This window comes from Mus musculus, chromosome 7 (genome assembly GCF_000001635.26).
Source record: "Mus musculus strain C57BL/6J chromosome 7, GRCm38.p6 C57BL/6J".
NCBI classification, from domain to species: domain Eukaryota; kingdom Metazoa; phylum Chordata; class Mammalia; order Rodentia; family Muridae; genus Mus; species Mus musculus.
The window spans coordinates 76,718,991-76,737,130 of record NC_000073.6 but is presented as its reverse complement, the minus strand read 5'-3'; the positions used below and the strand labels follow the sequence as shown (position 1 = coordinate 76,737,130).

The 18,140-nt window shown below is 37.5% G+C and overlaps 1 protein-coding gene across 2 annotated transcripts in view; it reads right to left on the bottom strand.

Annotated features, from left to right (window-relative positions):
* The window catches only part of Agbl1 (ATP/GTP binding protein-like 1), an 895,108-nt gene that overhangs the window by 387,568 nt on the left and 489,400 nt on the right, over positions 1-18,140 (bottom strand). For both annotated transcript variants that reach the window (XM_017322251.1, NM_001199224.1), the window contains exon 20: positions 16,919-17,050. In XM_017322251.1, coding sequence (XP_017177740.1) covers positions 16,919-17,050 — 132 coding nt within the window. The remainder of the gene's footprint in view (positions 1-16,918; positions 17,051-18,140) is intronic.

Sequence of the window (18,140 nt, the reverse complement as noted above, 5' to 3'; positions counted from 1 at the left end):
CTATCCCAGAAGCTGTTAGCCTCTCAAGATATTCATTCTCATAGTCATAAATAATTATAGTACTCACCTCTCATTAATGAAAGTTTTCTGTAAAACAGATAGAGACCATTACAGGAAACTATAGCCAAACAAAATGCAATTGTAAAGCCTTGTCCCAGTAGATATATTTATAAATAACTCATGCTCCTGAGGATCAGGAAACACTGAAGAAGATGGAGTAGAAAGATTGCAAGAGCCAAAGGATTAGGTAGTAAGCCATGAGACTTTGTCTTCTAGTAATGTCAGAAACTCATCTTTAAAATCTCACCAATATGGCTGCTAAATATGAACTGAGCAAGGATGACATTAAATAATACTAAAGTGGATGGACAAAAAGGCCAAGGCCTCAGCAAATAACTACAGACAACTAAGGAATTCTAAGAATGAGAGAATGTCTTTCCCAGATAATTGGTTATCAAATAACAAATGTCCACACAGACCGAACAGGCTACATTTACATACATATATGCATGCAACAACAGTTAATGAAAAAGATAGTCATTAACTTCAAAGAAGGCAAAGAGGGGTATATGGAAGAGCACAGGAAGAGGAAAGTAGAAGGAAGAAATTATGTGATTATAAAAGCAAAATTAAAAGAATAAAACTGGAAAAGTTTAAGCACATCTATCTCATTATTGTGAATTTTTATAATTGCAAATAATTAATCTAAAATAATGTACTTACCAATGAATTGTTTCAAAATAAATTACTTTGTAAATTATAATTAAGTTCACATAACCCCTTTATAAACCAGTGTACTCAATGCCATGCACAAGTGTCTTAGGCAGAAGGCCGGCGTCATAAGTGAGAAGTTTTCATCAGCATGGCAAGATAACATTTTCTTAAACTCTGCAGGTTTCTCTTAAATTTTGAAATCATATATATCATCTACTAAGATTTTTCTGCTTCAAAATTGCTTCAGCTATTCTGGTTCTCTTGTGTTTAAGATTGGCTTGTCAATATCAATATGAAAGCCTGCTGAGATTTTGATAGAATTTATGTTGAATCTATAGAAAGTGTAAAGAAAATTCCATTTCAAAAATATTGGACCTTTCAATACATTAATTTGTATTTGTAACATAATTTGTAGCTTCATTTTATTTGGGACTCCTTCAATTGCTATCACTGTTTTTAGCAGTTTTAATACATTGACTTTTCTCTATTAAATCTGCTACAAATTATTTTGATTTGATTATTATTGCAAATGGAATTTATTTCAGGATTATTTCTGGCTCATATAGAGCTAACACACCTAATTTTATATCGATTGTATATCTTACTCCTTTGCTAAACATGCATACTAGTTTCAGTGGTTTATGTTTGTGGATTCCTTAGGATTTTAATATATAGAAGTACCATGCCATCAGTTCATAAAAGTTTTGCTTCTGTTCTAAATGATTCTCTTTAATAATTTGCTTGTGTTGTGATGGCTAGAATATCTAACACAGTCTTGAATGGAGGTGGCACGAGCAAACAATCCTGTTTTGTTTCAATTTTTATGGGGGAATATTCACACTTTCCCATTAAATATTATACTACTCATCATACTTAAAACTTCTTTTTTGTTTGTGTGGGAAAGGGTGGTGCCATACCCAGGGAAGTAAGAAGACAGCCTGTCACAGTTGGTTCTTTCTACCAAGAGACTCTCAAGTCTTCCTGCTTAGAAGTACTGTCCTGTACCTGCTGAACCACCTCACTGATTTTAGGTTGAAAATCTCCCCTTTTCAATTATCAGTTATAAGGTTTAATTTTAAATGACGATTCTTTGTCAAATGCTTTTTCAGTATATGTTGAGATGATGGAGTTTTTGTCAATTGTTTAACTGAAGGAAATACAATAGTATTTTATTACTAAACTTTTAGTTTTGCCCTCATAAGCCACAGCCCCACTCTTTGTCACAATGAGGAATGTTGTACGTGCTTTTGGATTGACTCGATGTTTTGGAAAAATAGCTTTGCATAGGAATTACCAAGAATCATTGAGCTGTCACTCTCTCTCCCTGTGATGGCTTCTTCATGGCCTTACCATCATGGTAATTCAAGCTTCATAAAGGGTTAACAAGTATTCCTCTATTTTCTGAGTGATTCCTTCTTATACTGAATATTATCTATGTCTTGAGAGTCAGTTCAAATTCACCAACAAAGTTATTTGGGTGTAGGTATTTATTTGTTGGATGTGTTTTGATTTGTAATTCAATTTATTTTCTTGAAATACACTTAGATTTTCTGTCTCTTTGAGCCAAATTTCATAGTTTATGTCCTGCAAATAAATTATCCATTTGACTTGTAGTTATTAACAATAACAACAACAACAACAACAACAACAACAACAACAACAAAATACACATATAATTTTTAGGTTCTGCAGAGAAGCTTACTCTTTCATTCCTGACTGGTAATTTATATTTTCTTTCTTACCCTTGTACTTCTGGCTGACGCAGAGTCTGGAGCTAAAGTTAAAGTTACAGGTAGCTGTGAGCTGCCTGACATGGGTACCAGGAATCAAACTAGGACCTCTACAATAGCAGTATGTGCTCTTAACCACTCATCACTATACCCCAATATTTTTTCTTCTTTCTACTTAATTCCAAATGCACAAGATTAGATGACTAATTTAAGACTGACCTTGATAATAAAATCATCTGAAGTAATCTATTTATCTCTCTTAATGACACAGCTTTATGCCAAAAAAAATCTGATGTATAATGCTTTGATTGTTAGTCAGGTCAAGATATTTTCTAATTTCTTTTGAGATTTCTTCTTTAGCCACAAATTATTTTTAAAAGAAGTTGTTTAACATCCAAACATTCAGGGACATTGAGTTCCTCGCAAACTTCATTTGTAATGTAACTCTGCTGCTGTATGTAAATACTTTTGTATGGTTTCAAGTTTTTGTTTGCTTATTTGTTTACTTGTTGCCAGCTATCACGTTCCTATCATGGGCAGTTCTTGGTGTGCATTCAGAATTAGTGTGTATTCTTTGAGGGGCTGATATCATGTAGGTGTGGTCACACAATTTAGTCTCAACAATACTGACTTTCTGCTTTCTTTTGATTGAATGTTTCATTTCCTGAGAGAAGAGAAGTCAATTAGCCAAGTTTTGTATCAAATTTTAACCAATTTTAAGCTTTGTGATGCATTGTAATTATGGTCTCTGATATTCTTTTGAGAAAAATAAACTACCTTCTTGTCAAAAAAAAAATACTTTGGCCACCAAAATCTATGCTTTCTTATCTCAATATAACCACTGGTTCCTGGTATAGGGATGTCTTATCTGGTATAATTTTTCCCAACTTTCACTTCAATCCTTCTGTGAGTATTTAATCTCTGACAAAGAGCATAGAATTGAGGATTTTTAATTGAGTGTTAGAGCCCTTGTCTTTTAAATTAAGTGTCTTGTCCATTCATGCTTAGTGTCAGCACTTAGGGTTTTGGATTTACACTTGCTCATTTGCCATCTCTTTTGTGTTAGGTTTCCATTTATCCACTCTAAAACATGTCCTTTGTCATAACATTTACTACTTCATATATTTATCATGATAGTTCTTTTATTTTAAGCCATCCCTTGCAGGAAAATTACTTCATTTTGACATTATAGTCTACATTGCATTGTTTGTCTACTTTTCTCATATCATTTTTCTCTGTTCTTTGAAGTGAATAGTTTTGAATATGTCATCAAGCTCATTGACTCCTAGACTCTCAAATCTGATGATAAATCTATCAATCTATTTTTTTTGCTTTAGTTATAGTACTTTTTTATTTAAAATAGATTTTTCTTTCATACAATACATCCCAACTAGTTTCCCTCCCTCTGGCTCTCCTAGCTCTTCCTCACATACCTACCTCCCTTCTATAAAGTTCCACTCTTACTTTGTTTCCTCTTCAGAAAAGATCTGGCTTCCCAGAGACTACAACCAAACAGGACAAAATAAGATACAATAAGAGAAGGCAAAAGCCCACATATCAAAGTTGAACTAGGCAGCCCAACTGGAGGAGAAGAATCCTCTATTTCTGCTCTCATTTCTTTCTTTTTTTGTTTCCAATTTTCTACCAACTTGCAAATATGCAAAGACAACATCATCTCTTTAAACAGTAATATTTGAATATAACTTTCTTTAATTGTTTGAATATCCTTTAACTGTGGTGTTCTCAGAGTCAATTTCAATTGTCTGCAATGTCTCCTAAATAAGGCTCATATGAATAAGGCTCATCTTCATCATTTTTATAATGTTTATAGCTGCCTTCCGGTCCGAGCAGCACCGGGGTAGCTAGGGCGCAAAGTCTGCTGACACCCGCCAGCAACCCACAACACCCACCACGGGATCTTAAGACTTCCGGTGAGTGGAACACAGCATCTGCTCCAATCCAATCATGCGGGACCTGAGACTGCATTAGATAGGGAAGCAGAAAACCCGGCCTGAGTAGGGGCACAAGCCCCTTCCAGTCTGAGCAGCACCGGGGTAGCTAGGGCACAGAGTCAGCTGACACCCACCAGCTACCCACAACACCCACCACAGGATCTTAAGACTTCTGAGGATAGGGATCTGCCCGGAGTGGGAGTGCTTTGCCTGAGCATCAGCAGCAGACATCTCGGTTCCAGGACCCCTCTGAGTGTATCCTGCACAAGCAGCTGGCCATTTTCCCCGGCCAGAGGATAGGGATCTGTCTGGCACTGGAGTACTTTGCCTGAGCATTGGCAGCAGACATTTTGGTTCCAGGACCCTGCCGAGTGTATCCTGCACAGACATCTTGGTTCCAGGACCCTGCCGAGTGTATCCTGCACAGCTCCAGAGAATACGAGATGGCAAAAGGCAAACATAAGAATCCTACTAACAGAAATCAAGACCACTCACCATCATCAGAACGCAGCACTCCCACGCCACCTAGTCCTGGGAACCCCAACACACCTGAAAAGCTAGACCCAGATTTAAAAGCATATATCATGATGATGGTAGAAGACATCAAGAAGGACTTTAATAACTCACTTAAAGAAATACAGGAGAACACTGCTAAAGAGTTACAAGTCCTTAAGGAAAAACAGGAAAACACAACCAAACAGGTAGAAGTCCTTAAAGAAAAACAGGAAAACACATAGAAACAGGTGATGGAAATGAACAAAACCATACTAGACCTAAAAAGGGAAGTAGACACAATGAAGAAAACCCAAAGTGAGGCAACGCTGGAGATAGAAACCCTAGGAAAGAAATCTGGAACCATAGATGAGAGCATCAGCAACATAATACAAGAGATGGAAGAGAGAATATCAGGTGCAGAAGATTCCATAGAGAACATCGGCACAACAATCAAAGAAAATACAAAATGCAAAAAGATCCTAACTCAAAACATCCAGGAAATACAGGACACAATGAGAAGACCAAACCTATGGATAATAGGAGTTGATGAGAATGAAGATTTTAAACTTAAAGGGCCAGCAAATATCTTCAACAAAATTATAGAAGAAAACTTCCCAAACCTAAAGAAAGAAATGCCCATGAACATACAGAAAGCATACAGAACTCCAAATAGACTGGACCAGAAAAGAAATTCCTCCCAACACATAATAATCAGAACAACAAATGCACTAAATAAAGAGAGAATATTAAAAGCAGTAAGGGAGAAAGGTCAAGTAACATATAAAGGCAGGCCTATCAGAATTACACCAGACTTTTCACCAGAGACGATGAAAGCCAGAAGATCCTGGACAGATGTTATACAGACACTAAGGGAACACAAATGCCAGCCCAGGCTACTATACCCTGCCAAACTCTCAATTACCATAGATGGAGAAACCAAAGTATTCCATGACAAATCCAAATTTACACATTCTCTTTCCAGGAATCCATCCCTTCATAGGATAATAACAGAAAAAAAAAAAAAAAAAAAAAAAAAACAATACAAGGACGGAAACCACGCCCTAGAAAAAGCAAGAAAGTAATCCCTCAACAAACCAAAAAGAAGACAGCCACAAGAACAGAATGCCAACTCTAACAACAAAAATAAAAGGAAGCAACATTTACTTTTCCTTAATATCTCTTAATATCAATGGACTCAGTTCCCCAATAAAAAGACATAGACTAACAGACTGGCTACACAAACAGGACCCAACATTCTGCTGCTTACAGGAAACCCATCTCAGGGAAAAAGACAGACACTACCTCAGAGTGAAAGGCTGGAAAATAATTTTCCAAACAAACGGTGTGAAAAAGCAAGCTGGAGTAGCCATTCTAATATCAAATAAAATCGACTTCCAACCTAAAGTTATTAAAAAAGACAAGGAGAGACAATTCATATTCATCAAAGGTAAAATCGTCCAATAGGAACTCTCAATCCTGAATATCTATGCTCCAAATGCAAGGGCAGCCACATTCATTAAAGACACATTAGTAAAGCTCAAAGCACACATTGCACCTCACACAATAATAGTGGGAGACTTCAACAAACCACTTTCATCAATGGACAGATCATGGAAACAGAAACTAAACAGGGACACACTGAAACTAACAGAAGTGATGAAACAAATGGACTTAACAGATATCTACAGAACATTTTATCCTAAAACAAAAGGATTTACCTTCTTCTCAGCACCTCATGGGACCTTCTCCAAAATTGACCATATAATTGGTCACAAAACAGGCCTCAACAGATACAAAAATATTGAAATCGTCCCATGCATCCTATCAGACCACCATGGACTAAGGCTGATCTTCAATAAGAACATAAATAATGGAAAGCCAACATTCACGTGGAAACTTAACAACACTCTTCTCAATGACACCTTGGTCAAGGAAGGAATAAAGAAAGAAATTAAAGACTTTTTAGAGTTTAATGAAAATGAAGCCACAACATACCCAAACTTATGGGACACAATGAAAGCATTTTTAAGAGGGAAACTCATAACTCTGAGTGCCTCCAAAAAGAAACTGGAAAGGGCACACACTAGCAGCTTGACAACACATCTAAAAGCTCTAGAAAAAAAGGAAGAAAATTCACCCAAGAGGAATAGATGGCAGGAAATAATCAAACTCCGAGGTGAAATCAATCAAGTGGAAAAAAGATCTATTCAAAGAATTAACCAAAGGAGGAGTTGGTTCTTTGAGAAAATCAACAAGATAGATAAACCCTTAGCCAGACTCACTAGATGGCACAGGGAGAACATTCTAATTAACAAAATCAGAAATGAAAAGGGAGACATAACAACACATCCTGAAGAAATCCAAAACACCATCAGATCCTTCTACAAAAGGCTATACTCAACAAAACTGGAGAACCTGGATTAAATGGACAAGTTTCTAGACAGATACCAGGTACCAAAGATAAATCAAGATCAGGTTAATGATCTAAACAGTCCTATATCCCCTAAAGAAATAGAAGCAGTCATTAAGATTCTTCCAACCAAAAAAAAGCCCAGGACCAGATGGGTTTAGTGCAGAGTTCTATCAGACCTTCAAAGTAGATCTAATCCCAGTTCTTCACAAACTATTCCACAAAATAGAAACAGAAGGTACTCTACCCAACTCATTCTATGCAGCCACAATTACTCTGATACCTAAACGACAAAAAGACCCAACAAAGATAGAGAACTTCAGACCAATTTCCCTTATGAATATAGATGCAAAAATCATCAATAAAATTCTCGCTAACCGAATCCAAGAACACATTAAAGCAATCATCCATTCTGTCCAAGTAGGTTTTATCCCAGGGATGCAGGGATGGTTTAATATATGGAAATCCATCAATGTAATCCATTATATAAACAAACTCAAAGACAAAAACCACATGAAAATCTCGTTAGATGCGGAAAAAGCATTTGACAAGATCTAACACCCATTCATGATAAAAGTCTTGGAAAGATCAGGAATTCAAGGCCCATACCTAACCATGATAAAAGCAATCTACAGCAAGCCAGTAGCCCACATCAAAGTAAATGGTGAGAAGCTGGAAGCAATCCCACTAAAATCAGGGACTAGACAAGGCTGTCCACTCTCTCCATACCTATCCAACATTGAACTTGAAGTCCTAGCCAGAGCAATTCGACAACAAAAGGAGATAAAGGGGATACAAATTGGAAAAGAGGAAGTCAAAATATCACTTTTTGCAGATGATATGATAGTATATATAAGTGACCCTAAAAATTCCGCCAGAGAACTCCTAAAACTGATAAACAGCTTCGGTAAAGTAGCAGGATATAAAATTAACTCAAACAAGTCAATGGCCTTTCTCTACACAAAGAATAAACAGGCAGAGAAAGAAATTAGGGAAACAACACCCTTCTCAATAGTCACAAATAATATAAAATATCTTGGAGTGACTCTAACTAAGGAAGTGAAAGATCTGTATGATAAGAACTTCAAGACTTGGAAGAAAGAAATTAAAGAAGATCTCAGAAGATGGAAAGATCTCCCATGCTCATGGATTGGCAGGATCTACATTGAAAAATGGCTATCTTGCCAAAAGCAATCTACCGATTCAATGGAATCCCCATCAAAATTCCAACTCAATTCTTAAACGAATTAGAAAGAGCAATCTGCAAATTCATCTGGAATAACAAAAAAACCTAGGATAGCAAAAACTCTTCTCAAGGATAAAAGAACCTCTGGTGGAATCACCATCCCTGACCTAAAGCTTTACTACAGAGCACTTGTGATAAAAACTGCATGGTATTGGTATAGTGACAGACAAGTAGACCAATGGAATAGAATTGAAGACCCAGAAATGGACCCACACACCTATGGCTACATGATCATTGACAAGGGAGCTAAAATCATCCAGTGGAAGAAAGACAGCATTTTCAATAACTGGTGCTGGCACAACTGGTTGTTATCATGTAGAAGAATGCTAATTGATCCATTCCTATCTCCTTGTACTAAGGTCAAATCTAAGTGGATCAAGGAATTTCACATAAAACCAGAGTTACTGAAACTTATAGAGGAGGAAGTGGGGAAAAGCCTCGAAGATATGGACATAGGGGAAAAATTCGTGAATAGAACAGCAATGGCTTGTGCTGTAAGATCAAGAATTGACAAATGGGACCTCATGAAACTGCAAAGCTTCTGCAAGGCAAAAGATACTGTCAATAAGACAAAAAGACAACCAACAGATTGGGAAAGTATCTTTACCTATCCTAAATCAGATAGGGGACTAATATCCAATATATATAAAGAACTGAAGAGGGTGGACTCCAGAAAATCAAATAACCCCATTAAAAATGGGGCTCAGAACTGAACAAAGAATTCTCACCTGAGGAATAATGAATGGCAGAGAAGCACCTGAAAAAATGTTCAACATCCTTAATCATCAGGGAAATGCAAATCAAAACAACCCTGAGATTCCACCTCACACCAGTCAGAATGGCTAAGATTAAAAATGCAGGTGACAGCAGATGCTGGCGAGGATGTGCAGAAAGAGGAACACTCCTTCTTTGTTGGAGGGATTGCAAGCTTGTACAACCACTCTGGAAATCAGTCTGGCGGTTCCTCAGAAAATTGGACATTGTACTACCAGAGGATCCAGCAATACTTCTTCTGGGCATATATCCAGAAGATGTCCCAACCGGTATGAAGGACATGTGCTCCACTATGTTCATAGAAGCCTTATTTATAATAGCCAGAAGCTGGAAAGAACCCAGATGCCCCTCAACAGAGGAATGGATACAGAAAATGTGGTACATTTACACAATGGAGTACTACTCAGCTATTAAAAAGAATGAATTTATGAAATTCCTAGGCAAATGGATGGACCTGGAGGGCATCATCCTGAGTGAGGTAACTCAATCACAAAGGAACTCACACAATATGTAGTCACTGATAAGTGGATATTAGCCCAAAAATTAGGATACCCAAGATATAAGATACAATTTGCCAAATGAATGAAACTCTAGAAGAATGAAGAACAAAGTGTGGACACTGCCCCTTCTTAGAATTGGGAACAAAACACCCATGGATGGAGTTATAGAGACAAAGTTTGGAGCTGTGACAAAAGAATGGACCATCTAGAGACTGCCATATCTAGGGATCCACCCCATAATCAGCTTCCAAACCCTGACACCATTGCATACACTTGCACGATTTTGCTGAAAGGACCCTGATATAGCTGTCTCTTGAGAGACTATGCCGGGACCTAGCAAACACAGAAGTGGATGCTCACAGTCAGCTATTGGATGGATCACAGGGCTCCCAATGGAGGAGAGAGAGAAAGTACCCAAGGAGCTAAAGGGACCTGCAACCCTATAGATGGAACAACATTATGAACTAAACAGTACCCCAGAGCTCTTGACTCTAGCTACATATGTATCAAAAGATGGCCTAGTTGGCCATCACTGGAAAGAGAGGCCCATTGGACACACAAACTTTATATGCCCCAGTACAGGGGAACACCAGGGCCAAAAAAATGGGAATGGGTGGGTAGGGAATTGGGGGGGAGGGTATGGGGGACTTTTGGGATAGCATTGGAAATGTAAAGGATGAAAATACCTAATAAAAAAGATTAAAAAAATATTTCACAGTTTAAAAAAAGAATTTTACTATTTCTCTAGATTAACCTGAAAAATCTCCTTATTTTATTGTAATATGTACCACAGTATGAGTTTTTAAAATACATATTTAAATTTATTACTTGTCTGTATCTTCTCAACATGGTGACTAGCTAATAAATAGATAAAACTTGTCCTCTAACATTTTGAACCTATTCAGCTTCTCCTTGTTGTGATTGGTTTATAGGCGAGTTTGGAGGACAAGTGGCTAATTTTCAAATCTTTGGGGTTTTTTCCTATTCAGTGAGCTCTGAGGCTTCCTCTGCACATATGCCTATTTTCCTATAACACCAGATTATTTAGAGGCCGTACATTAGCCTCTCATTTATTGTATCTAGGTCTTGTAACTTATTTTGCCTATCCGACTTCTCTGTTCCTGTGTCTCTATGTCCTTGTATGTGGAAGAGAAAAGTCTGTGTATATTCTTATCTTGGCCTTTTTAACATTTAAAATAGTTTTTTTTCATACACTATATTCTTATTATTTCCCTGCCTCAACTCCCTCTGCATCCTTCACAACTCCTCACCCAACCAAATACACATTCTTTCTCAGTGTCATTAGGAAAGGAAGCAAACAAGGATCAAAAAGTAATACAATACAATAAAATAAAATTAGATAAAAGAAGTAAAACTAGAACAGGACAAAAAAAAAACAAAACAAACAAAAGGAGAAACAAAAGCATAAAAAAGGGCAAAATAAAAACCACAAAGAGACACAAAGACATACACATTTTTATATACAAAAACTCATAAAAAATTAGAAACCATACTATATTAGCAAAAGACCTGTAAAGTCAAAAAAATTCACAAAGCATTATACAACAAAATTCCTCCCAAATTATTGATTTAATTTTATGTTTAGCCATCTATTGCTTGACATAATGCCTTTCCTTAAGTATAGTTTGTATACCTAGTACGATTCTATTGGAGAAAAGTAATTTTCCCTTTGTGAGTAATTATCAACTGAGATAGCTTTGGGTTAGGAAAGAGAGCTTGTATCTGGCTCCTCTCTCATTACTGGCACTCCCATTTGGCTTAGATTTCTTCAGGCCTTTTACATGATGCTACAATCTTTATAAGTTAATATAGCATCCATCCTGTTTTGTCTAGAAGCCCTTGTTTCCATGGTATCTTCCATCCCCACTGGCTCTTACCATCTTTCCATTTCCTCTTCCACAGATTCCCTGAGCCTTGAGTAGATAATTTGTTGGAGATATCTCATTTATGGCTGAGTGTTTCAGAGTCTCTAACTCTCTCCACTTTGTATTCTCCAATGGTATGGCTCTATTTGTTCCCATGTGTACAAAAGGAAGCTTTCTGATGGTGGCTGAGCAAGACATAAATCTATGAATATAATAGAATGTCATTAGGAGTCATTTTATTGTTATGTTCTTTCAGCAGAACAGTAGTATTTTGTGTCCCTTAGGTCCATGGTACATCTAGAAGTGTCAGCCATGAGTTCAGTTTCATGGAGTGGCCTGAATTCCAAACAGATGGTGAATGATCACTCCCACAACTTCTATGCCACTATATTAGGCAACTTACCATTGAGATTAAAGGATTTTTAGCTGGGTTGGTGTTTAATTTATCTTTTGGTAGAATTCTGAAGACCTTCTAGTACCATGAACACTAGCCTGTAGAAGTAAAGGTTCTATGTAGGCCTTATGTCAAATTTGTCATGTACAATGAGTTGTTTAGGTATTCTTTTCAGCAATCAAGCTTTACTATCAGTGTGTGGAAAGCAACCAATATCCTTGGCATTAATCTGGGTTGTTTGGGGGCTTTCATGAGAACCCTTTGCCCAAAAACTCAATTAGATGTAACCTATTCCAGATTTGGAGGCTTCATTTAGTGGCAAGAAGTGTCTAGTTCAGACCTCCCACAATATTGGTGATATTTTTTTTTAATCATAAATACATTTAATTTTACATATAGTCAAATTTGTGACAGTTTTGTATTTCATATTTTAAGAGTTAAAATGAAAATAATTTTTTTTCTGAAGAGTTTATAGCATAATGTTTTCAGTGAAAATTTAATATCCTATCATTATTGCTTTAAAATTTTAAATTGATGAGAATTTTATAAAGGTAAATACCTAAAACCAAGAAAAAGAACTAAGGTTGTCTATATATGTTACCAAAGTCAACAAATCTTGAAATTATCAGATAGCGATAATTTGGTTTTCATAAATTTCTTTTTTATGATATTTTATTTATTTACATTTGAAGTGTTATCCCCTTTCCTGGTTTCCCCTCTGGAAACTCCTAATCCCACCCCCCTTCTCCTCCTTCTATGAGGGTGCTCCCACCCCCTACCCACTCCTGCCTTACCGCCCTGGCATTCTCCTACACTGGGGCATCAAGACTTCACAGAACCAAGGGCATCCTCCTATTGATGCCTGACAAGGCCATCCTCTGCTACATATGCAGCTGGAGCCGTGGTCCCTCCATGTGTATTCTTTAGTTGGTGGTTTAGTGGCTGAGAGCTCTGATGGCATTTTCAAAGCTGCTCATTTGTTTACCTTTGGTTTGACACAGGGTCTCACTATTCAGCTCAGAGTTGTAAACTCCCCATACTCCTACTACCTAAGGTCTACTGTAACTAAGCATGTTCCTTACTCTGCCTTGCCCTGAGTTATATATCTTGATGAGTAAATTAAAAAATGTTTAAGGGAGCGGGGTGTGGTGGCGCACACCTTTAATCCCAGCACTCAGGCGCAGAGGCAGGTGGATGCCTGAGTTCGAGGCCAGCCTTGTCTACAAAGTGAGTTCCAGGACAACCAGGGCTATACAGAAAGACCCTGTCTTGAAAAAAAAAATGTTTAAGGAAATCCCATTAAGTAAGTCAGATTTGATCTGTTCCTGCACAAAACTCTAGGAGTTTTCAAGACTGGCTATTTCTTCACATGTATCCGGTCATTTTAAAGAGGCTTAAAATTACATCTTTTATTAATTTTGTCTCCTTTCATAATTGTGTTTTGAAGAATACATTCACTGACCTGTTTTTAATATTATAATTAGAAGTCCCAATATGATTGATTAATAAAATTGAATAAATATTTTGAGTGTGTGTGAAATGTGTTTATCATTTTGACACTGATATTAAAGGACAGAATTTCTCCGGTAAGAGTTGCTTTGTTTGATATGAAAATTCACACTCAAGGCTGTGACTCCTGGTAACAGTGAGGACTATAAACATGTCTTGCATAAAGGGTCTTTCCAAGGTCTCCAACTCCTTGTGACAAAGTGAACACATCCTTTCGATTCTCAAAAATCTATTTGCACAGAGGCAAAACATATTTTAGGCTAAACACCACAATCAAGGCCATCAGTTATAGATCACAGTGCCTTAGATTTAAAATACCGATGGTGGAAGGAGACAAATATTGAGCAGGAACTACAAAATGAGTCTGTAAGTATGGAAGATGCGAGAACAAGCTCAACATTACTCATGTTCCCCTTACATCCATTGCTTAATAGCCAGGAATAATCCTTGAAGAACTCCAGAGTACCAACAAACTCAATTTTATTCATTTCTTACAAACTCTGACTTTATCATTTTATAGGGAAGAAAAAATGAGACACTGGCAACTGACAACCTAAAACAAGATATCCTATAGATGACTGTCAATGTGCAGATGGGCTAATATTTTAATAACATTGCTATCAAACACTCCATAACTTGTTCTCAGAGGCAGAAACTATTATCTGTCTACCTCTCCCTTGTCAAATCTTTTGCCTTACTTGACACAGAAGTGAGCTTGAAATGTTGGATGTATTAATAAACTAATATATAACATAAACATTATCATCATGCAATAAAAGTGAAATACAGAAGATAAGAGTCCACTGTGCAATTGGTCATTCAGATGGTTAATCTCAACTGTGAGCCTGATGAGCTACAGAAAGGGCTTTTGAGCATTCCTTCATTTTTGCAGGGAATTCTCTTCATTGGATTGGTTGAGGTTGGCAGACTGACTCACTGTGAGCAGCACCATCCCTTGCGCCGAGATCCTAGACTGTATAAAAATAAACTGAGCCAAGTATAAGTATGTATCTTTCTTTTCTTGCTTCCTGACTAGGGATGTGATGTTACCAGAATTTTAACTTCTGTTCCCTTGACTTCCTTGTCAAGACATATTGTCCCTCACAAAGTGTGAGCTATAAAAACATTGTATCCCTAATTTTGTTTTGGTTGGTGTATCTTACTTTGGACATTTTTCATTAGATATTTTCTTCATTTACATTTCAAATACTGTCCTCAAAGTCCCCTATACCCTCCCCCACCCTGCTTCCCAATGCCCCCACGCCAACTTCCTGGCCCTAGCATTCCTCTGTACTGGGGCATATAATCTTTGCAAGACCAAGGGCCTCACCTCTCATTGATGCCCAACTAGGCCATCCTCTGCTACATATGCAACTAGAGACACAGCTTTGGGGGGGGGGGCGGGGTACTGGTTAGTTCATATTGTTGTTCCTCCTATAGGGTTGCAGACCCCTTTAGCTCCTTGGATACTTTCTCTAGCTCCTTCATTAGGGGCCCTATGTTCTATCCAATAGATAACTGTGAGCAAATACCCATGGAAGGAGTTACAGAGACAAAGTTCAGAGCTGAGACAGAAGGAAAGACCATCTAGAGACTGACCCACCCAGGGATCCATCCCATATACAACCACCAAACCCAGACACTGTTGGTTGGTATATCTTAACTTAGTGAAAGAGAAGGAACTAAGACAACTGTGATGCCCAGCCTCTCTGCTCAGCCTCATATTCTCTTTGTACAGAGAGCTCTTAGATTCTATTTCTTCTTACTTTTCCATGTAGAGAACTGTCCACGAATATTTTTACCTGTTTTAAGAAAAGAATAAAAGCCAAACCAACCTCTATATATATGTTTTAATGATATATTTTATAAGCACCTGCATTATGCATAAGGTCATTCATTAAAGTTTGGTATGAGCTTCCAAGGTGATTGTCATCTAAGTAATATAATGCAATTAGGCTTCTGGTGGCTAATCACTGTAATCTGTTTATTTACTTGTCTTTATGTGTTTGTTTTTGTTTTGTTTGAGAGTGGGTCTCGCTATATAGCACAAGATGGTTTACAACTCAGCATCCTTCAACGTCAGCCTCCTAGTACTAAGATTAAGTCCTCTGGTCACTATTCATACTTAGTTTTATGGGCTTTTATTTCTCTTTTAATACCATCATTAGCCTTAGAGATGAATCTACTTTGTGTAGAGTAAATTGTAGTACTTAGAAAAAAAGATTTAGCAGAACTTGGTATCATCACAGTTGTCTTTCTTTTCTTCAGAAATTTGAAATAAAGTCTAGTCTTTATTTTGCATCTGGACAACTTTGCAAATTTTATCTCCTCTTTATGTCTCATAAGCAGTTACATTATCCTCACATGGAATGGTTCCCACTCATATATATGCTTATCCCATAGAGTGGCACTATTTGGAGGTATGGCCTTGTTGGAGTTGCTGTGACCTGGTTAGAGTAGGTATGTCACTGTGGGCACTGGCTATACTCCTAGCTGCCTAGAAGTCAGTATTCTGCTAGTAGTCTTCAGACAAAGATGTAAAACACTCAGCTCCTCTTGTACCATGCCTGCCTGAATGCTGCCATGTTCCTGCCTTGATGATAGTGGAATCTGTAAGCTAGCCCCAATTTAATGTTGTCTTTTATAAGACTTGCCTTGATCATGGCATCTGTTCACAGAAGTAAAACCCTAATTAAGACACCCTCCCTGTTTTCCTTCTTAACTTCATTTCTGCTGTAGTTGAATATAGAGTAGTCCATACCACCAGAGCCCATGTAATAGAAAATTAAGTTCAATGAATAGGAAAACTATTCTGCTTTGCAAAGAATATGCATGCAGAGATGGGAGTTGATGAGGGCCTGGGTGCACTCACTCCTGCATATTTGCTTAAGGTTCTTTTGTATTCAGGATCATCCCATAATCTTTGTAAAAGAAACGGTATACTGTCTTTATTTTAGAGGTGGCAGATGATAATTCACACAGTTAATAATTATAAAGCCAGACATTAAAAAATAAGGCTTCTTGTCACCAACTCCCTGTGTCATAGAGAAGACAAGAAATAAAGTTACCAGATAGTGTGACATAATTCAATACAATTGTAGAAAGAACACAGAAATATCTATTGTGCTTACATTATAACTGTACTGGTATAATAAAATGGTTATTTTAAGGGAAAAAGATATAGCTATAAACTAAAGATATAGGTCAGTGGTAAAGCTTCTGTTTACAAACAAAGATGAGTGGTAATGTGTACTCACAGTAATGTTGTCATCATAATATACCATACTATATACCATAGAATGACTTACCCTGTAGCTGACATCCTCCAAGAGGGCAGATTCACCCACAGTACAGCCTGCTTGCCACAAAGTTTCTTTCATGCTGCAACCATAAAGGAATACATTCTTCTTTTGGGAGTGACCATGGAAATCACAGAAGACCTAAAATAAGCAACAGAAGAGAAAACATAACAAAAGACGTAGGATAGCAAAAACTCTTCTCAAGGATAAAAGAACCTCTGGTGGAATCACCATGCCTGACCTAAAGCTGTACTACAGAGCAATTGTGATAAAAACTGTATGGTACTGGTATAGCAACAGACAAGTAGACCAATGGAATAGAACTGAAGACCCAGAAATGAACCCATACACCTATGGTCACTTGAACTTTGACAAGGGAGCTAAAGCCATCCAGTGAAAAAAAGACAGTATTTTCAACAAATGGTGCTGGCACATCAAGTAGAAGAATGCGAATTGATCTATTCCCCTGTACTAAGGTCAAATCTAAGTGGATCAAGGAACTCCACATAAAACCAGAGACAGTGAAACTTATAGAGGAGAAAGTGGGGAAAAGCCTCGAAGATATGGGCACATGAGGAAAAATTCCTGAATAGAAAAGCAATGGCTTGTGCTGTAAAATCGAGAATCGACAAATGGGACCTCATAAAATTGCAAAGCTTCTGTAAGGCAAAAGACACCATCAATAAGACAAAAAGGCCAGTACCCCCCAGAGCTCGTGTTTCTAGCTGCATGTGTATCAGAAGATGGCCTAGTCGGCTATCAGTGGAAAGAGAGACCCATTGGTCTTTCAAACTTTATATGCCTCAGTACAGGGGAACGCCAGGGCCAAGAAGTGGGAGTGGGTGGATGGGGGAGTGGGGAGGGGGAGGGTATGGGGGACTTTTGGGATAGCATTGGAAATGTAAATGAGGAAAATACCTAATTAAAATTAAATTAAAAAAAGAGAGAAAACAAATCCAGGTTAATGTGCTGGTCCCTTACTTGTCTGAGATATCAGAGATGTCAGAAAGATGCTGTTTACTCAGCCATGCGGGAGCCATGGTGACTCTGGAACAGCCGCATTGTGAAAGCTCTCAGAGAAAAAAAGGTAGATTCCTGAGCTCTTAGCGGGAAACAGAATGTGAAGAAATGCATGTCACAATTAGTTTTTCTGAAAAAAAAAATCCCATATGATTGGGAGGACATAGAATCATAGCCAAGAAAGAAAATAGAAACTGCAGCAGTTTATAAA